At 45.9% G+C, this 21,822-nt stretch overlaps 1 protein-coding gene across 5 annotated transcripts in view; it reads left to right on the forward strand.

The window, feature by feature from the left end:
* Positions 1-21,822, forward strand: part of OTULIN (OTU deubiquitinase with linear linkage specificity) — a 32,820-nt gene extending 10,998 nt beyond the window's left edge. For 3 of the 5 annotated variants that reach the window (XM_089908689.1, XM_022581409.3, XM_089908692.1), the window contains 5 exons: positions 2,661-2,755; positions 6,178-6,321; positions 12,465-12,590; positions 15,003-15,272; positions 16,511-21,822. In XM_089908689.1, the coding sequence (XP_089764815.1) occupies positions 2,661-2,755; positions 6,178-6,321; positions 12,465-12,590; positions 15,003-15,272; positions 16,511-16,705 (830 nt within the window). In that variant the 3' untranslated portion in view covers positions 16,706-21,822. Of the gene's footprint in view, positions 1-2,660; positions 2,756-6,177; positions 6,339-12,464; positions 12,591-15,002; positions 15,273-16,510 lie in introns of those variants that run through there. The other 2 variants (XM_089908690.1, XM_089908691.1) reach the window with 2 other exon arrangements.

The raw sequence follows: 21,822 nt of genomic DNA on the forward strand, positions 1-21,822 counted from the left end.
CCAGAGAAGAAGTTTGCGATTTTTGCCCTAGCCTCTCAGTTGAGAGTCCCAGCGTTCTGGAGGGGTTCAGTTTTAACTTCCCATCCTCTGAGAGTCGGAATCCTTGTCTTTGTCACCATGTGGTGGTATGGTGGTTAAGGAACAAACCTCTTGGTTAATTTGGCTTCTGGTTGCCACTCTGATTTTCAGCTTCCCCCTTTGTGTTTTTTTTTGTGTTTGTCTTTGTGGGGTTTTTTTGCCACTAGAAATGTTCTTTCCTGGGAACAGTAATCAGTCTGTGTTGGATGCAGTTAAACAAAGCAAGGAACTGTTGTATACTTAAACCGCTTGAGGTCAGGCACTGCCTGTCCTGTGTCTCCGGCTTCTAGCCTGGAGGATGGCATGCGGTGGCTGTTGGAGTCCTCCTCCCAAAGAATGGTGGCAGGATGGGACTGAAAGTATAATTTTGATGCTAGCGCTTTGTGAGTATCCATTTTCCACCCTCAACTGTGTCCCGCGGACCTCTGATTCAGCACAGGGCTGTGGCTTGCGGCTTGGCCTCTGAGCCCGCTGAGCCTTCTGCCTTCTCCCCTCAGTCCTGGGGTGTGGCCTGCCTCCCTGACCAGGGGCCGAGTCCTGTCTCGGTGCACACAGGAAGAGGACTGCAAGTGAGGAGAGTGGCAAGGCTGGACCTTCTCCCCGGGAGGCCCTTCCTGAGCTGGAAGCATGCTCTGCCTCGTGGCAGAATGTGCCCCGATAAGTGTCCTCAGCTCTGGACATTTGTAGTTCCTCAAGCTTTGTGGGGAGGTGAGTAGGAAGGCGATAAAAGGGAAATCTTCCCTCCACTAAATAGACACTCAAACAGTGTTTATTGACTTCAGACAATGACTGGTTTGTATTTGAGGGTTGGCTCTGCAGTGGTGGTATTTGTGGTCTCCGTGTATTATGCTCCGGGGTCTGTTTCACCTTTAAGCCAGTCCTGACTTATGCCACAGATAAATGTATCTGTTATCTGTATATGTGTTATTTTCCCTTTGGTATAAAAGGTTTGTTTTCCTTGTGAAAGGATTTACCATGAGATTTTTAAAACAGGCGGTTCTTAACATTTTTTGTTTTTTAAAAAAATTGGTTTACCTGAACTGCAAACAGGGATTAGGGGCTCCTCCTGGGCTCCTGCATCAGTCATCCCTCATCTGTCACACCCTGTGTGGTGAGTACCTGTGGTCCTTTCTTCTTCAGTAGTCCCTAAACACATTCAGGACAGAATCTGGGGCTTTAACGTCTTCTTACACCCCGTTCCTAGCTCAAAGCTTGGCACATACTAGACACGCAGTAAGTGTTTATTGAATTGAGCTGAATATAACATCTTTATTTTGTGTTCAGCTTCCTCCTGAGTAGATATGTTGTAAGGTACTTCTGTGTTTATATCCTGATTTCTTTGCTAACATTTACTTCTTCAGTATTTTAAAAAGGAAGTCAAGAGATGCCTGGGAATTTACCTCTTTCTTCCTAGAACATCCACACAGACATATGCATGTGCGTGCATATGCATGTGCCACAAAACCAAATCTCAAACCTCATACGTTAAACAAGGAAAGTTTAAAGGCCATCTTTTTACTATATCGTTTGATCATAAGTTGTATTTTTTAATTTGGGGGGATGTGTTATTAGAGTCAGACAAGGTCTGTGGTTCAACTAATGTTGAGAGCTCCATTAATTTCTGGCTGATTATCAACAGTTTATAGCCTTTTGGGATCAAGGCGGGATATAACTAAATAGAGACAATTAAATATACTTTTGTAATAGAGGTCTTATCTCTTTGTATAATGGATGTAGAAAACAAATTACAAATCATTAGATGTATCTTCTCAGAGCTTAGGCTGCTGCGTATTTAATGTGAACATTATTCATGGGCACCTGGGTCCGTGTGGTTACAGGTGCTGAAGGCACAGCTGAGAAACAAAACAAAGCCCCTGCCCTCAGGGAGCTCATGTTTTGTCGTGTGTGTGTGTGTGTGTGTGTGTGTGTGTGTGTGGTGTGTGTGTGGTGTGTGTGTGTGTGGTGTGTGTGGTGTGTGTGTAGGGGTGGGGAAGGCAGGGTGCAGAAAAAGAAATATGTCAGGTGTTGATCAGTGCCAACAAGAAAAACAAAACCATGTAAGGGGAATAGAGTGAAGGTGTGTGTGTGTGGCATTTTGATATCGGGCATCAGCGTCAAGAGGCGAGCAGAGAGCGAGGAGCGGGTGCCCCGCAGGTAGGGCAGGAACCGTCAGCATGGGGAGTGGTGGGAGCTGAGGCCGGAAAGGCAGTGGGTGGCCCGGGCACGAGGCCCTTGTAGGTAGTGAGGGAGTAGAGTCGAGTGTGATGGGAGGCCTTGGAGCCCAGCGGTGGTGGGTAGCATCTGACTTACGTTTTAAATGCACCCCTCTGGCTGCCGTGTGGAGAATGGTTGGTAGGGTGTGGTGACAGGGAGGCCCACTGGGAGCCCTCGGTGGTCACCTAGGAGCGAGGTGCTGGAGGTCTGGACCAGGTGGTAGGCAGCAGTGGAATTCTGGATTTGGGGGACTGCAGTGAGCGAGAAAGGAAATCTCAGGTGAAGCAGTACCATTGTTCTGATGATGCTTTGTTTCATTGTTTCCCCCTCCCCACCCCCCCACCCCCCCTTTTTTTATTCTTTAACAGAACCCAGATTAAGTGTAGCTCCTGAAATGGATATCATGGACTATTGCAAAAAAGAATGGAGGGGGAATACACAAAAAGCAACATGTATGAAAAAGGTATGATGCCTGGATGCACGCATTTTGAGTCTTTCCAATAGTCTATCATAAGTAATTATTTAATATGTCCTTTTGTATTTTTAGATGCTAGTTATGACAACTGCCACTAGACTATGTAATTATTGGTGTTCTAACGTTAGAGATGAGGAAACAGGCTCCAAAGATAAGGGACCTGTTTGGAGTCACAGTATTAACATAGAATCATAATCAGTTATTCAGTAACTTGATTTCTTTGGAAAACACATAAATGGCTCTGTGCTGTTCAGGGTTGGGCCAGCCATTGGTTGTCCTCTTGGGGTCATTTGGGAACACTGCCCTTCTGGCCTGGTGAGGTAAAAGGCGCAGACGTCATACATCTGCTGTCCCACTCAGGTTTCTTTCCATGTCCTCCAGTTCTAGGGGCCTGGACTCTCCTGTACCTTCTAAGCAGAGGGATCTGGAACTACTTCCTTTATTTAGGGCAGCAGTCCCCAACCTTTTTGGCACCAGGGACAGGTTTCGTGTAAGACGATTTTTCCACGGTCTCGGGAGGGGGATGGTTTCGGGATGATTCAAGCGCGTTACATCTATTGTGCACTTTATTTCTATGATTATTACATTGTAATACATAATGACATAATTATACAACTCACCGTAATGCTGATAGGAGGCGGAGCTCAGGCGGTAATGCGAGTGGTGGGAAGTGGCTGTAAATACAGATGAAGCTTAGATCGCTCGCCTGGCGCTCACCTCCTGCTGTGCGGCCCGGTTCCTAACAGGCCACAGACCGGTACCGATCCATGGCCCAGGGGTTGGGGACTCCTGATTTAGGGCATCCCAGGAGCTGTCCCCCTTTCAGTCCCATTGCATAGATTGGTGACCCTGAGGTAGTCCTTCCAAGGCTGTGGAACATCAGGGATTCCCATGACACAGTCCCACTGTGGCTATGACTGGGTTGGGTCATTGCTCGAGTCAGGCCCCTTGACCCACTCCCACTGCACAGCAGGTCGAGTGGCACATCCTACTGGTTCCCCCTCAAATGTATCCTGAATCCAGCGTTCCTTCGTAGATTGAAGTTGCTACTCCAGTTGACACTTGAAAAACACAGGTTTGAGCTGTTTGGGCCCACTTCTATGCAGATTTTTCCAATAAATATGGACTACAGCACTACATGCCGCATGGATGCAGAGGGCCGCCTGTAAAGTTACATGCGGGATTTTGACTGAGTTGGGGGCCAGCGGTCCAACTGCGCCCCACACGCGCACCCCGGCACCCCAGGCTGTTCACGGCGTGGCCTTATCTGACTTCCTCCGAGCTACGGAAATGGCAGTTTCACCCTAATGCTTCTACCACCTCTTGTAACTTATGGATTATACCCTTTACTTATTTTTCTCTTGGGATTATTTACGTTACAAGTTTGAACGCACTTCTGGCATGTTAGAGATATTGACCTGTCATGTTTGATAGAAATATCTTTAAAATTTTTGTTTGTTTGTTTAGAACTGTACTGTTTAGGATTTAAGAGTGTTAAGTATTTGAATATATTTGTTCTTGTCCTCAGAGCTTCATTTTGTAGAAAATGTTGTGCCCCTTTCATCAGGCACCTCAGCTGCCCATGCCTGCCCTGAAATGGGCTGACCATGCTCGAATGCCACTGCCACTTTTGAAGCTCTGAGAGCCAGTGTCAGCCCTGTTTCCCACAAGTCTGGACTGTAGACTACTTGTGTCTCAGGCACTCGTTAGAGAGCTCAATCACGACGTACCTGGGACTCTCAGTTCCTGCCAGAGCTTAAGAACGTTTAGATTTGTGTGGCCATCTGCTGAATATGCATATTGGCTACTTGTAGATTTTGTAAAAACCTCCAGCTCTGTATCAAAGTAAATAACCAGAGGCCAGGTATCTAAACTGTGTTTTCTCATCTTCCCCAGAAATGCTTACACTGACATGCAACCTTAATTTTGGATCTCAGTCTCTTTAAAGGATCTTTTCTAACAGTTGGCACCTTCAAGCTTGTAATTGAAGATGTTTACTAAGTTATCCAAGTGTTCCATATTTTGGAACTCATGCTGAAGTCATTCCTCTTTGATGTCAGTTTGAGGTAAAGATATGACCCTACAGTTGGACCCTTCGGTGACCAAATAATCAAAGGCACATCAGTTAGAAAAGCATCCCATCGGGACCCGTGGCAGTCAGAGCATTTCTGGGCCTGATAACAGCTTGGATCTCTGTTATCTTTTAGTCCTTATTTGTCTGATTGTTTTGTTTTGGATATTCATTTACACACTTGGAAAGATACAGTTGCTGTTGAACTAGCCATCGTGAGTATTCGGGGTAACCAGGGGTTCACCATAGGGAAGAGGTGCATATTAGCAGGCATGAGTCTGCTTGACGGGCCTTTACATTGCAGCGGTTGGGCCACTGAATAAAAATGCAACTCTCAAAATTTTATTATTGGAAATACGTACTTTCATATCCACTTAGAACACCATCCTGTGACTTGAACCTTGAAAACAACTAATAACAGGGTCCAGTGCCTGGACACAGGATGACTGTCTACATGGTGCCCACCCCATGAGGGCGACACTTCTTCTTTTGTGTAAATGTGGGTAGGAAGCAGGGTTTCGAGTGATTGTTGCGGAAGAGCAGGACTAGCGAAAGGTCTGCCAGGTCGGGGGCGAAGCCGTGTGGTGGGGAAGCCGTGAAGCCGATGCCGACGCCTGAGCAGTGTCCAGCGGGGAATCAGTCATCTGGGCCCCTGGACCAGGTCGCTGGGATTTTATGCTGTCCTTTTTGGGGGGCATGCTCCAAATGGTCCATTTGGATGGCTGTATTTGAGTTGACTGAGCATGTCACTGAGCATTTTCATTTCCTTTTTTCACTTGCAGGCTAAACAAGAATGACACTTAAATCCACTTTTTGAAAAAGTCTAACAATTTATCCAGGCACCTCCTAGCATGTAGTTTTTTTATGTATTTCACGGAAATTTGGGATTTGGGGGTATTATTTTTAATGCGGAGATACGAGCTGGGTACATCTCTCTTTTCTTTTCTGTCTGTTCATTAAAGAGTTTAGGGTCAATCTAAACACAGATTAAAGCCTTCAGAATGTTGGTTATTAATAAGTGAATGTTACAACGGTTGCTAAGGGGCATATAACTTCAACTTTGGGGGTGACTAGTGTTTTAATAATACTTGGTGTATTATTTTATATGTTCTAGTATGTTGCGTCTGCTACATATGCTGATACTATGTACAGTACTAACATTTGTTAATTTCCTTTGATTAATTAAAAAAAGAATTCAAATATCTTACATGAAAGACTCAGCCAGTCTTGTTTCCGTTCTTCTAGTGATTGGGGGCACACTTCTTCCACAGGAATAAAATTCTCCCCACTCTCTGAAGTCAGTAATGACCATTTTGAATTCTCTGATGCTTTTGTCCAGGGCTACGAGGAGGTGTCTCAGAAATTCACCTCCATCAGGCGAGTCCGTGGAGATAATTACTGTGCGCTGAGGGCCACGCTCTTCCAGGCCATGAGCCAGCCGGCCGCGCTGCCCTCCTGGCTGCAGGACCCGGAGCTCACGCTGGTACGCTGCTGCTGCAGGTTTGAGTCTGCAATGTTTCCAGTTGCTTTTGTGAGAAAGACTTCCCCTTCTCTGCCCTGTGCTATGTGCTTGTACTGTCTGCGGTGTGACGTCAGTGTGTGGGTTTATTCAGTTTTGTGTGGCTGAGATGATTTTGCATAGCAAAGCGACCAAAAATGATTGATATTTCCCCAGAAGAGGAAGATGATAAAATTTCTTCAGTGCTTCAGCTTAACTAGAGAGCAGGTGTTTAGGGTTTGTTCAAAGCACTTAGGGCAGTTTGACTTCAGTGTTGGAGTCTCTACCAAGTGGGCTGTATATTGTACTATCTGAGAACCTGCTGGGGTTTTAGGAGGCAGATTTCTGTGATTCTAGCTCCAATTCAAGGAATCGGCACCCTCTGCAGTGTTAGGAGAGCTGGCGTGGCAGGCGGCAGAGCAGCAACCCTAGAAGAGAGACGGTTGCTGTCAGCCTGGGGGAGGCTCTCTGGGGAGGTGAGGGTCAGGGGCTGTGTCCCAGGCCTGGCCCTCTTTAAGGTTTTAAATCTGCAGCCTGGTCGTGACACCCCAAGAAGTCACATCATCAGTGTGTCGTGTATCCACGACACACATCAGCTTGAGGTCGTGATAGGTTGGATGATAGAATACCCCAAAAGAGTTTGGTGGGCAGGCACGATTGAGCAGAAGTCACAATATGACATTACTTGGAAGAAAATAGGAAACCTTGCGCCTGTATTAAAACAGAACCCCAAACCAAAACTCAGAGTGCTAGCTGTGGGAGATCTGCCTTACCAGCAACTTATGAGGGGGGAAGGAAGAGTCAGGATTTTAATGGATTGCAGGCCCAGTACGAGCCCACTGATGTGTGATGCCTTCAGTGATAAGGAAGCCCTGTCTTAAAAGGAGCGCTTCTAAAACACAGGCAGTGACAGCCCTGTCTTGAACAGGGCTGGTCACATCCCATCTTGAGGACCCAGTGCAGCTCTGTGCCTGTACCCTCAGTACAGGTGGGAGTGTGCCCGACAGGGCTCATCCGCTTTGGGGAACAGTTGAAGGAGCTGGGGTATTTGCCTAGAATAAAGACTTTTAGAGGATACTGGTTGGCAGTTAAGCTAATTAGAGGTCTGTTAGGTGAACGGGGTATCACATACCCTCAAAGAGCAAAACCAGGATCAGTGGGTGGAGGATGCCACCTGTCTCTCAGGTGATTATCTACTTTATAAACTGGTGTAAAATCACGTGTGTATAAACTATTTAAATGATATCTGTGAAAGATACTTTCTTCTAATCAAAGATACATTATCTTTTTTTAATATAAATTTATTTATTTTTGGCGGCTTTGGGTCTTCGTTGCTACGCGCGGGCTTTCTCTAGTTGTGGCGAGCGGGGGCTACTCTTCGCTCTGGTGCGTGGGCTTCTCATTGTGGTGGCTTCTCTTGTTGAGCACGGGCTCTAGGCGCATGGGCTTCAGGAGTTGTGGCTCACGGGCTCAGTAGGTGTGGCGCACAGGCTTAGGTGCTCTGTGGCACGTGGGATCTTCCCAGACCAGGGCTTGAACCCGTGTCCCCTGCATTGGCAGGCGGATTCTTAACCACTGTGCCACCAGGGAAGTCCCAAAGATATGTCATCTTAAGCAGATTTCTCAGTATTAGCTTTTTTTTTTTTTGAGAAAGGAGCAAAAGAAATTGATACACTAGGCTATTTTTAGCTTTGCAAATTAGACATATATCAGTACTGAAATATTTCAGAATTGTTGGTCAGTCAAAAGCATGCCTGTGGACATGAAACACTGCTTGGGAAGCAGACATGGGTGATCTCACTGTATTTTGCTTTAACTTTTGTTTGACAGCCATAGCTTTATTTATTGATTGTGACAAAATCCTCCTCAATTTTAGGCTGCTTTCCTTTGAGCCTTTTACTTTAAGGGGCTGCTTAGATTTATGGACTTAATTGATGTAATGAATTTGAATTTTTAACTTTCCAAGGAACTCTGGTGCAAGTAGTGCTCTACATAATTAAACATACAAAATACGCTCCATGAAAGTAAAGCATAATTTTTATTTTACTAACAGGATACATTTGGGTAAGGTTATCTGCCAAATTAAAAATAGTCTAGGTAGGTTGTGCTTGGTTTCTGATCGGTATGAGAGCACGTTGCGCGTATGAGCAATGGGGGCTTTAAGGTGGTTTTCCTGACTTCATTTGAGTCATGCGGAAATTCTCAAGTACTCTTTCTAATTTCTTCCCTTTTCTGTATGTATCAGTCAACAAGTAGAGTTTTTCTCTTGGGAGCATAATTAGTTGGTCACAGTGGTATTATTTTTGTCATCTAACCTTTCTCGAATGCCAAGAGGCCCACGTCAGAGAGAAAAAGCACATCATACCTGTCCGTGAGTTTATTATGAAAGTTTATTAAACTTTTCTTGCTCTCATCCAACTAGAAGACTTGTCCCTGTGTTGACTCTTCAGCCCCCAGCAGATTCCCTCGATTTGAGCACTTTCCTGACAGGGTCTGTTTTGCTGTGTGTCTTGGGCGGGTGACAGATGCACCACACACTTCTCATTTGAAGTGCCAGTGCAGAAAGGGGTACACAGACTTGGTTGTCGCACTTGACCAGACTAGTTTTTAACCACTTCCCAGGTGTCTCAGGCAGCCTCCTGTGGATGGCATTCCATCCCTGTTCTCATGCTGGCCCTTCCGCCTCGTCTCCTGTCGGAAGGTCCACACTGACAGGGGTCTCGTTGGGTGACCGAGAGGGCAGTGCAGCGTGACTGGAAGAAGTCGGGGTGGAACCAAGTACGAATACCGCCAGGTGGTGAGGCCTGCAGAAGCCGGCGGTGCACCGTGGTGGTGGGGTACCCGGACCGCCTCGCCCCCCGCAAGTGGGGCCTCTCTGTTACCAGAGACTACTTGTGTCACTGTAATAAGGAGGCGTCTTAATATTTGTTAACGCTCGTGATTAAGACAAGCAGATCAGGTGATACTTAACTCAACTCTACAGAACAAGAAGGTCTTACAGGAGTTTTGGTATGAAAGTCTCTGTGCCCAGTTCCTACCCATCTTCCTACTAAATCAGAATAACTTGTATCCTGTCATGTTAATTAAGCCGTGCTTGCTGTTACAGCTTGCTATAAATTATGGGGTTTAAAATGGGGTGGGCTCGCTGTTATAAGCACAGTAGCTATCTGACAAATAAGTCTGTCTCAGTTTACCCTGATCCTTGATCTTTCTGAATTGCCAAGGGCCTCTTTTGACCACTACCCTGCATCCAGTGACAGTCATATGTCCTGGTGTCCACGGGGCTTTTAGAAGTCCTTGGAGCACTGACCACTTCTGGGGACATAAAAAGGCTGCTCTCAGCAGGCAGGTTGGAGGGAACCAGTTTCAGCATTGGTAGGGTCTCCTGAACTGCCCAGGCTCTGTAGTAGCCCACCTCTTCACACTGGGCATTGGGCAGGTCCTGGGACACCTGAGTTTGTATGTGAGTCTGTAGACTCAGAACCAGTCCTGGCCCAGCCTGCAGGCTGCATGCTGTGCTAAACATCCCTTGACCTCAGCTTGCATTTCGTCAAGAATCCCGTGAGCTCAGAGAAGCTACACACGCTGTAGCTGGCTGTATCTGCTTCCATTTACATTTGGAGAGATGTTCTTTGTAGCGTTTTGCCATTTTCCCTCTCTCCTAGAATACGCATGGTTTCAGGAGATTCAAGGGAAGTAGGAGCGCTAGACCGAGACCCTCCCCTTAATGTGAGCTCAGTGGAGGCAAGCGAGCCCAGGCCGCTCGTCCCGTGCTGCTTGGCTCCTCTGGCCTTGCTCGTTCGTGGCCCGTCTGACAGTTTGGCTGCCTCTCACCTCCTGTCATCATGTCTTGGCTCCCTGTCTGTCGTTCCCGCTTCTGTCCAGATCCTAGTCTCTGTGTTTGACTGTAGTCGGATGATCTGACCGTGACCCTGACCTTGGACGTGGCTTGGTCTGGCTGTTCTTAAACTTGGGCAGCAGCTGGGTCCCCAAGAGGTGGTATCCTTCGGGGCAGGGGTCCTTTGGTTCCATAGTTTTAGAATGTCTCTGAGTGGGTGGGACCTGTGACAGTGTTTGCTTGCTTAGGGTGGGATAGACTGTATATCAGAACTCATGAGACAGTTTGGGGATGACACATTCTTGTTACTTGCTATCCCTTTAACCATGGTGCTGATTTCGAGAATTGTGGACATTTCCTAGAGAAAACAGGCTGTTTTTATATTTCAGTCACAAATGAAATTATACCTAAGCTAATTAGGCAATTTAATACTTTATTAAGTATTTCCCGTCATTGTTTCTTGTTTTTCATTTTGTTTCTTCTTTACGTCTCCCTTACCCTAACAGAAGTCCAGTCTCCGTGTGTGTAGTGTAAAAGAATGGCTGTGTGTGTGTGTTGTATGTGTCATGACCCCCTGAAAGCATTTAAAGCTATCCTCATTTTTTTCATCTGAGTAAAGAATTTCAGCTGCATTATTCTTTCCTCATAGTTTCTTTTCACACCTCAGTTTTGGGCTTTCTCCAGGCTCCCCACAGCTCCCAGCATATACAGCCCTTGATAATTATTCCAGCAATACTTTGGCCCATGCGTGGAAGGAATGAGGAAACGGACTTTTTTTTTGGGTTTTGCTCGGTGTAGTTAGATCTTTGGGGTCTCTTGAGTAATTGAGTATCGTGCCTGCTTTTTAGGTACATGCACAACGTCACGTGATGCTTATGTTTTCTGGGCTTCCTTCCACCCCGTTTCCCAGCTCACATCTGCGTAGCCAGTATTTTCTGCTCACTGCACTTCTCTGTGCCCAGTTGTGATTTCAGCTTATTGCCACTTGAGGGCATTTTAGAGTCTGGTGATAAACCAGAGAACCTGAGAGAAAGTTGGCAGCAGAACTGCCCACATGTTGCTGAAATGTAGGACAGTGTGGGCACAGAGCGGGGCTGCTCTTGGGCGGGTGGTCATTTGTCATCATAAGAAGATGAGAACACAGCCCCTCCCCCATTAACGCCATCATTGTGATAACCACCTGAAGAGGAATTTACGTCCCTGTTGTGGTTTTGTTTTTTTGTAGAGATGAAACCACCGTAGTTTCACATGACTGCTGTAAAGAGAAGGTAAAACTGGAGTTCCCGTTCATGCAAGGGTCTTCAGAGCCTTAGATTCCAGGAGAACTGAACACATGGCCTCATTTAAAACTGTATTATAACTGTTAAACAAACTCAGGTTCTAGGGAGGAATTAATTATTCTCTAATGATCTTTTGACTTGGAGGTGAACTCTTTTTTCCTTTCTGCATTTTATAGCACTGAAGGGACATGCCTGTGCCCAGCCTAATTATATGGATTTCTCCCAAGACTGTTGGGAAGGTCTGAGTTCCCATGCTGACATCGATCCGGTTATGTCCCAGCTTGCTTTTCAGACTCCAAATTCTATTGATGATGAGGGGGAAACAAAATAGCAAATGCTCCAGGAAAAAAAAGGAAACAGGCAAAATAATAGTTGAGCTGTCAGTTCTCTAATGAGCTAGCCCATCACAACTCCCTTAACCCCTGCTTCTTGTTCTCAGTTGTATTTTCTATCTTACTACACTGATTAGTTAAACTAGATACCATAGTGTTTCTTTCTAATATTAAAACTTCGATGATAGTGTAAGTATCAGAAGTTAGGTTTTATTTTCCTAGTCAGGAAAGGAACAGGTTTTTACCCTATCCTGGACCATCTCACAGGCCCAAAGCGCCTTCCTGAGTCAGGCATTAGGGAGTGGTAGGGAGGCACCAGTGAGCCCCGCAGCTGCTTGGGTGGTTTATGCAAAGACCTGGTGTGAACACTGCCTTCACGTACCCTTACAAAGTGCTGTGGAAGGTTCCTGCCCGCGGCTGGAACCCAGCCAGGTACATTGTGCCTTTGGGTCTCAACCAAAACTGCCATTTCACTGTAGAAGCCCTCCTCAGGGTGGGTCTTTCCGAGATCCTGACTTCCAGATTTAGGTCCGCCGTCCTAAACCCAGACAGATGTGCAGGAATTAATTCTGGAAACGAAGGTAGGTCTTGTAGGCTTCATTGTTTCTTATAGCTTGGATCGTGTGATGGCCTTTCTGGAATGTTAACATTCTCTCTCTCTGTTTCTTGATACTCTAGTTACCAGAAAAACTCATAAGCAAATACAGCTGGATCAAGCAGTGGAAGCTTGGACTGAAGTTTGAGGGGAAGAGCGAGGACCTGGTTGATAAAATTAAGGAGTCCCTCACTTTACTGAGGAAGAAGGTTTGAAACATGTAGTTTCCTTTCTGTGATAAGTGCAAAGCTCTCACTCCCGGGTGCCCCAGCACACCACTTCTTGGTCTTCACTTAGTGGATTACCACACGCTCTTGGCTGGTTTTTAGGCAAAATAATTCTAAACGAACACAAACACTTCCTATGAAGTGTTCGGTAAAATGAAGAAATATCAACATCGTGTATTCTCGGAGGAGATGATGTGTTTAATGAAACGTTTAACTTTGTTTAAAGGAAACCGTACAAATGTAGTCTTTTCTTCTAAGTTCTGACAAGTTTCAGGGATATCATTTAGTCCATATCTCTTACAGGATTATCAGTGATAACGAATTCACATTTATTAAATTCTTCCCAATTATGTTCATGTTTTAAGATTCTGTCCATATTTATTAGACTTGTTTTCTTTCATGATGATTTTCCAGTGGAGCAGATTTAGTAACTTGTCCTTTGACAACTGTCCTGAGGGTTTTTGTGAAACAGAATTGTGAGGAGGAACTTGGTCTGCTGATTCCCAGTGATTTGGTTATTAAATACTCCCTCTTCTGTGGCTTTCCGCTGCCTTATGTGGGTCGATATCCTGCTTGCACACTGGCCCACACAGAACTCTAGGTTGCTGGCCTTTGAGCAGCCTAAAAGCTCTCCTCACCAGGGACCCGGGATTGAGGGCCTGTTAGTTGCTCCAGGCTTTGTAGATGGAGTGGGAGGCCGGTAAGGAGGTGTCAGGCATCGGCTTTCAGGATTCCCCCAGCACATACCCTGGTTGTTGATCTGTTCACTTGACTGTGGTCTGCCCCCATGAGACTTTCAGCTTCACCAGAGACTGTCCTGTCGATTCCTTTACAGCCAGTGCCGGGCACTGGGCCTGACACATAATAGGCATTTGGTAAATATTTTGTTGAATGAGTGGAGGGCCCTGAGTTCCTGGAGCCTAGTTTTTATTTACAAACATGAGAAATGTGTACTGGAAACTATACTGTCGAAGGAAGACTAGTGATGAAGAAATGGGAGCAAGAGAAGGGGAGAGGGGGTCTGTTCTTGTTGCCTGTTGGAGCAGAGCACAGGATTCAAGAGGGCTGGGGGACCTGCGCCTGCCCAGGCCCTGGGTTAGCAGGGGGTTGAGCATAGGGCTCTGGCCCTGTGGGAGTGAACAGGAAGGCTCTTCAGCTCAGCCACTGGTGACAGTTTCCTTTTTAACTCTTTTAAGTTCTTGTGAGGTTGCTTTATTACCTGTGCCTACTGTAACTAGATCCTCATTTGGGGGAATGTTTAAGTGATTCCAGTTTGTAATAACATTAAAATTATACATTAACACTCTGAGCCAAAAAAAGCCTCTGAGCCGGCATCGCTAGCACTTTGTATGTGCCAGGCTGCACACTAAAAGTTTGATACATTGTTTAATTCTCACGACTACCTGGGTATCGTTGCTGTGGTATCCTCACTTAGCAGACGAGGAGACGGAGGCCCTGCAGAAGCCACCAGCTGCTCGGTGGCAAGGCCTGTATTCCACCCTGACTATCTGACCCCAGAGCTGCGTTCTTGCCTGCCAGCTTGGTCCCCTTCTGGAAAATATGAGGTGTTCCAGCTTGCAACCCAAATATTGGAGCGAGTCCGGTGGCACAGTCATTACTATTAACACTTACTCTTGTATTTAAAATTTTAATGGTTTTTGGGAGGAGCAGTAGTTACTGGTTATTCATAAGGATTAGTTTTATGTTGGCACCTCCTATCCTCGTTCACTTTAACTTAAAAGCCCATATGTTTATAGGGTTTTCTTTTTCACTTAAAGAGTTTGCTTATGTTAGCTGAATACCTGATCCTCTGCTTTACTGTGAATCAGAAGTCGGTAAGAATTTCCGGAGTGGATTTATTCATTTGAAACTCAAGTGTATATTTAAGAGGTTAGAAGGGTAAGTTTAGTAAACAGATACTCAGGATACCCCGCAATCTTCCTGGCGCATCTCCATGTTTGAGGGTTGGCTTGGTGTTTCTGGGTGGTAACGGCTGCCGTAAACCCCTTAAGGGGAGGAGTAGTTTCAGCTTCGCTTCACAGCGTCTCACACGGGCCTCACACACGCATGTTAGCTCTCCTGTAAGTATTTCTGATTGACCGGTTTGATCTCTTTGCCTGGAAAGATAGGGGAGTTGAAATTTCCATTCCATGGCCCTAGAGTTCTCCTTAGTACATTATACTTTTGTTTCAAGTTAGTGGGGGAAGAAGTGAATAAGGAATTTGTGAGGTCTAAAGAGTGCCATCGTTTGAGCTGGAAGCTTGAGCATTGAGCGTTGGTATGTGACCCATGGTTGCCTGCCTATCTTGAAAATAATTTTGTGCTCATCGTGTGGAATTTTACCAGGGACTTTTAGAGCAACAATTTAATTATTATGTAACTTTCTTATTACAGTGGACAGACTTGGCTGAACTGAGAACTGCCGAAGCGAGGCAGATAGCTTGTGATGAACTGTTCACGAATGAAGAAGAGGAGTACAGCCTCTATGAAGCTGTGAAATTTCTCATGCTAAACAGAGCCATCGAACTATATGATGATAAAGAGAAGGGAAGGGAAGTGCCGTTCTTCTCTGTGCTTCTGTTTGCTCGGGACACGTCAGGTGACCCCGGACAGCTGCTGAGGAACCATCTGAACCAGGTGGGGCACGCCGGTGGCCTTGAACAGGTGAGCTGTACCTTTGGGAGTATATTGGCCCAAACAGCAGTTTCAGCCGCCAAACCTCATCCCAGTTTTTGTGGGCCAGGAGTCGAGGAGCCGCTGAGCTGTATGGCTCTGGCTCAGGGTCTCGGGAGGCTGCAGTTGGATCTTGTTCAGGGCTGCAGTCATATGAGGGCGTGATTGGGGCTGGAGGGTCCACTTCCAGTATGGCACACTCACCTGGCTGTTGGCAGGAGGCCTCAGTCCCTCACTGGGAGGTGGTGGGAGGGTTCTGCTCCTCACCATGTGGGGCTTTCCATAGGGCTGCTTGGGTGTCCTTGTGACATGGCGGCTGGCTTCTCTCAGAAAGGGATCCAAGAAGAGAGCAAGGAGGAAGCCCCAGTGCCTTCTATGACCTAGTCTTGCGACTCATGCACGGTCAATTACACTCTATTCTGTTTGTTAGAAGCAAGTCACTTCATCCTTCCCACATTCAAGTGAGGAGTGCCAAAGAATTGTGAACCTATTTTATAACCGCCATGGTTATCTCAGCCTGGGCTTGCTTCTGTAGTGTGGTGGATGGGATCAGTACCCTTGGCTCCAGTAAACAAATAGATCAAGCTCTTGGAAGAGTCGTCCTCTGAAGGGTCTTGTTTTTTTTTTTTTTTAATTGAGGTGAAGTTCATATAACACAAAACCATTTTAAAGTGTACAACTCAGTCACTTTCGGTACATCTGCGGTGTTGTGTGACCATCACCTGTGTCAAGTTCCAAAACTGTTTCCTCCCCCTGAGAGAAAGCCTGGTGCCCGTTAAGCAGTCACCCCCAGTGATTATCTGTTTGACTGTAGCCATTCGAGTGGGTGGGAAGTGGTTTCTCATTGTGGGTTCGGTTTGCATTTCCCTGATGACTTTTCATGTACTTACTGGTATTTGCATATCTTCTTTGGAGAAATATCTGTTCTAGTCAAGTCTTTTGCCCAGTTTTTAAACTGGTTATTTGCTTTTTTATTGTCGAGTTGTAAGGTGTTCTTTGCATATTCTCTACACGAGTCCCTGATCAGACATAGGATCTCTTCTTGATGATGTGCTTGTTTATAACGACCCATATATACAAAAGGACTGGGGCTGGGCCCACGGGGAGGAAGAAAGGTTGTGGCTGAGCCATGCCATGCACCTCGGGGACACCAGGGCGGGAGTGGGTGGAGAGCCTTATCCTTCACCGTGGCTTCCCGCCACATCTTTCAGTGTTTGCTCTTCCCCCAGGTTGAAATGTTCCTTCTCGCCTACGCTGTGCGCCACACCATTCAGGTGTACCGGCTCTCCAAGTACAGCACTGAAGAGTTCATCACCGTCTATCCCACCGACCCCCCCAGGGACTGGCCGGTGGTGACGCTGATCGCCGAAGATGACCGGCACTACAACATCCCCGTCAGAGTGTGTGAGGAGACGAGTCTGTGAGACACTCCTGGACAGCCTGGTGACGCGGCTCGGTCCTCGGGACTGCAGGTCCCTTGGAGTGACCTCTGAGGACTCTTGGGCCTTGTGAGCCAAGCTGGACTGGAATGTTCTGAAGACTAGCTTTTGATAATCAGAATTAATCAAGTTTTTTCCCTCACCTATGATGCACTATGTTTCACTGGGGGCCTTCAGAGCACACCTGTTGAAAGGTGCAGACTACATCTCCATAAAACAAACACATTTGTATCAGAGGAGACTTATTTTGGAGAGGAATATGTTCAGAGCTCTCTCTAATAGTAAACTGGCTTTCCGTTTTTTTTAAAGATGGTAATTTTTTTGTTTTGGTGGTGATGGGTCTCTGCAGTGCCCTTCCTGTGCACCTACGCGGTCTGCTTACATGGTAGAGTTCTGGGACAAAGCTTGTCAGTGGCCCAGCCGTAACATCTTCTGATAGTCTCATCGAGCAGTGGTTTGGATTTACATGTTAATTAAAGCTGTTCTAAGCAGATTGTCTAAGGGAAGGTTAAGAACTGGGTCCCCAATAGTGAGTTATTTAAAGGCTGGAGAGGGAGCTGCAGGAAGAGGCAGTGACAGCAGGACGTCCTGACTCTGAAGAACGTGACAAACGCCTGCGGTTGGGAACACACCGGGTCTGGTGCTGGGTGCAGGTGCTGGGTGCAGGCGCTGGGTAGTTGGCGGGTGAGCGCAGCTCGTCGCTCTCTAGGATCGGGGCTGCTCCTTAGTCTCCACTTCCATGGATCCACCATTTTATAGTCAGAACAAGGCTTAGATCCACCTGCTTTTTTAGAGGAGACCAAAGCCAAGTGATTATTTTTTTGGAGAATGCTTCCGTTGCCAAATCTGTGTGGCTCCTCTGTTGGATGAATAACAGCAAAGCGTCTCAGGCTTTTTATGGGTAAGTTTAAACAGAGTGTGTGCTTAAAACTGACTGCAGCAGCATGGCCGAGCTGCATCTGCCCTTGATTTGGCTATGCCCTGGGGAGGCAGTGTTCTGGCCACGAGTGATTGCATGTCACAGGCTAGGGTGGTGCCTGGGGGCTGGACAGGGCAGCCCAGCTGAGCGTGGTCTGCATTAGGGCCCGAACCATCCACGTGGGGCGTGTACTGTGGCCACGGCGCAAGGGACGGGACGTGTCACTCTTTAGGACTGTCAGTGGCATCTGAATTGGCTCAGTATTTGTGGACGTGGTGTTACCCTGAAGCACTGAGCTTTGTTTTATAGTAAGTAAGATCTTTATTTGGTCCAATTTAAGCTTATAGTTTATAAGCTATCTAATCCATTGTTGTTGTTTTTTTCTCAGAGGGGCAAACCTTTTGTGATAGTGTTAGTTTTGCTTTCACTTAAAAATTAAAATTCTTGGTTGAGAAAACTCAGAGGACACATGAAACTATGCAGACTGTTACATTAATATTGATATTTTTCCCATTACCTCATCAATAATATTCACCACGTTTTGGTAGCTACTTATTCATTGGAGTGTTTGAATTAAATTCTGCTCTAAATGTGTGTGAATGTGTTGGAGAGGCTTTGCTTTTCACTGTGAAATGCAATGGTGCCTCAAATAAGGAGGTACCTAGAAGCCAAATGAAAGTAAAAGTGATGAATTCTTGTTGGCTTTGATGCTTCATTTTATGTAACTTATTTTTCATGTAACTTACAACAGGAAATGCTTACCGTTCATTCTTGAACATTTTTAAAAGCACAACTTCAAACACTTAGGTTGTATAAGGCAGTAGGGGTCTGTGTCCATCTAACCGTTGGTTCATAGCCGCTGCTGAATTTAATAATACTCATGATCACCTGTCTCTGCATTTTGAGAATGTTCTAATCTTAGTGAACTTGAGTTGAGCTGGGCTTCTGGGCAGCTTGTTTATGTTTCATACTTTTTTCTTGTTCCTGTGTGTGATATTGTTAGAGTGTGTGCAGAAATTGTGGTCTTAACCACCCCACTGATAAAAATTCACAAGGGTGCGTTTAAGTTGCTCTCTGTCCCAAGGCCTTATTACACTCTGCTCTCAGACTGCCATCCAGGCTTAGAGGGATCACAGCATAAGAGAAGTAAAGCTTTCAAAGAAACAGTACTTCAGGAAATATAGATGATTGGCCAACTTTAAAAATGTTTCTTTTTGTTGCAACATGCAACTACGGTTGCCCCAAGTTTTAATTCCATTTTTCATTCCTGGTCTTGGCCTGGTCGGGTGACATCAGCAGAATTGAAATTGAACTGAGACCAAAATGGATTCAGGAGGATGATCTACTCAGAGGGAGTTTCTAAAATGATAGTGGTAGTCTTCCAGAAAAAGGAAGGTAGTAGGAATGACACTGTGCTTACTTTCTGTCCCAGAGTTTATTGCAAGAGTTCAGTGGTTTTGGACCCTATGGTCTTGGCAGAAGGATAATGTCTACCTTAAACAGGTGTGACTTAAACCTTTGAGCTCATTTAAGGTGCATTAAACCTAAAAGAATTTCCCTGTAACAAGTTCCATGGAATTAACTCTGCTCCCTGAGAACTTTTCCCACTTCCCCTCCTCACCTGCTAAGCTCCTACATTTACAGCATCCATTGATTTCACTCATAACACATGGAACAGTGAGGGTGGCAGCTGAGAACAAGCTGCCAAGGTGTGCTCTTTCACTTATGATCTCAGCGTCGGGGGGAGGGGCGGGGATTTGATCTGAAATGTCAGTTCCTCTTCCTTAGAATCCAGCATATCCAAAAATGCTTTAAAGGCACAGAACAGGATTGACCCTGCTGTCTAGATAGAGCCATTTACACTTTTGTTATTCTGTTACACATTCGGTTAATATCTGATCAATGCTGGTGTTTTTCTCTGATTGTGGAAAACAGACATTGCCTTTGTTTTCTTTCATTATTCCTTTTTCCCTCCAATTCTAGAGCTTATCAAGTAAAATCTCAGGCCACCTGAATCTCACACCTCTGTCGGAAGAAACACCTTTGTTGGTTTTTGTGTGCTTGTGTTTTCCTTTGTTTTTTAAGAGGCTGTGTTATTCCTCCCGCCCTCTTCACCCCGAGGTGCTCTTTCACTTGAGAGTTTGTAGTCTGCTTTTTGAAGAGCTTCCAGATGGTGACGGTTAGGTGCTCTCTCCCCTTTAATGATTCTTACCTCACAGCGCAGAAGTAGGACTCAGATAGACTTCCTGGCTTTTTCTCCTTTTTGGTGTTAAAGTTTGATTGTTTTCCTCTCTCTCTCTCTAAAGCAAGACTTGGCAGGTACTCCCCCCTTTGAAAGCCAGAAAGTGTTTTCAGAAGTGTAAACCTCCGGGGAATGTTACTTGTAGGCATACACAAAAATACATAGGTGCCTTTTTAAAAAGATCTGTATCTACTTAAAAGCAATAAAAAGGAAGCCCTGAATGTGTGTGGAGTGAATCTGAAACTGAAATGTGTGTGAAAGGTAGAGAATCCACAAATAGTTGAGCAAAGGCAGGGCACAGTGTCAAGTACTTTAAAAATGGCCCAAGGAACTGTAAGAAGTGAACTGAAGAAGGAGGAACTGATTTTAGATTTAAAATGCCTTTTAAAAACAAAACAACAGACGCCTGACAGAGCTCCATGGCTTACGTCATACAGGGATAAAAATCTGAACCAGTGGAAGACTTGTGTGTGTGGATTCTGCAAACTCCTTTCTCTAAAGTTTGAGTCGCCTACTTAACAGAAGGAGACTATGTAATGCTTAACCCTTGCGGAAAAACTTGGTGGTGTCTTCTGAGGGGCTGGAGAGACCAGGGAGCCAGTGCTGAGTTACGCGGTGAACTGAGACATGGGCAGCTAATGATACCTGTGCGAGCCGGTCAGTAACCTGGAGCTGTGAGAAGCACAAAACTAAACTGGTTTGGCTCCTCCCACCCTTGGTAGCAGTAGCAGTAGGAGCAAGGCAGGCTCGGCCGTGACCAGAAGGGACGTGTGCGTGTGTATGAATGTGCCTGCTTGCTGGCCTGCAGTCGCATTGGGACGTTCTTACGTACGCGAGGTCCCACAGCCTGAGACCCGGCCACATTTGAGAGGGTGAAGGTGAGCTGTCCCGTTTGCATTTTTTTTTTCATGGCGAATTGATATTTGTTACCGGGAATGGTGGAATGGGTTAGTAGGCGTAATTGAACTATACAGAGTGGTCGTTAAGTCTGGAGATAATTGTAGTGAAAAGTCATATCAACAAGCCACTTATTGCGTATATCTCTGTTCCCAGGCCTTTATGGCCATCTGTATATTTCCATATTTTGAATACTCATTAATAGGGAGAACACTGACCAGGGCTTTATCGCATTCTTGTTGATTTCTTGGGTGTAGTTGTGGGTCAGGGGTGAAATCGCTGAAACATGGGTAATCCAAGGAAAGGATACGGGGCTGGAGATAACCACGGTCTCGGCAATCTTTTGGGGGTGGTTGAGCTTAATTCTGAACTTTAAAATAATTTTTTGTACTCAAGACCTTTTGTATAGTGAAAAGTGCCTTGATCTGTGTTCTCATAAATGGTGCTAAAATATGGTACTCCTACAGGAACCAGAGCAATCCACAGTAATGTTGGTCACGTCGAGTATTTCGTTGTGGGAAGAAAGCCAAAGTGAATGTATTTAATGAGCTCCCTTCTCGTTTCCACTGTCTTTATAAAAACGTTGTGGTATTGTTACTCACCTTTTAGCCGCTTCCAACTCTCTGTGTTGTGAATTCTGAGAGGGTAACGACCCACCTTCTGTCTCTGGCGGTGGTTTTCCTTCCTTGTCAGCCGGGCTGCGGGCTGCAGAGGGAGGACAGCCGGGAACGTGGTGTGAACCTGGCCCGCTCGCCTTGGCTTGTTTAGCAGAGTGTCCTGTTTACACTGTAAAGTGCCAGCATCTGTCAGAAACCGCGCCTGCTCAGAAAACTGTGCCCCCAAGGCTCCCGTCAGCTTGGGGCCTTGGTCCTACCTGCATCCGCAGCAGGAGTGTCCTCCGTGATGTGTTGAGTCTTCGTCTTCACCGTCAGAGGCAGAGCCTACTCGGGTTTTGCTGCCGATTCCCTGTAGCAACCTGGCCACTGAGGATTGTAAAAATAAATAGCAAAAAACAAACTTAGAAAATAAAAACTCAGAAGCCTG

This window comes from Delphinapterus leucas, chromosome 3, assembly GCF_059928025.1.
Source record: "Delphinapterus leucas isolate spDelLeu-1000000601 "Yukka" chromosome 3, BTC_Dleu_Yukka2, whole genome shotgun sequence".
Classification (NCBI taxonomy): Eukaryota; Metazoa; Chordata; class Mammalia; order Artiodactyla; family Monodontidae; genus Delphinapterus; species Delphinapterus leucas.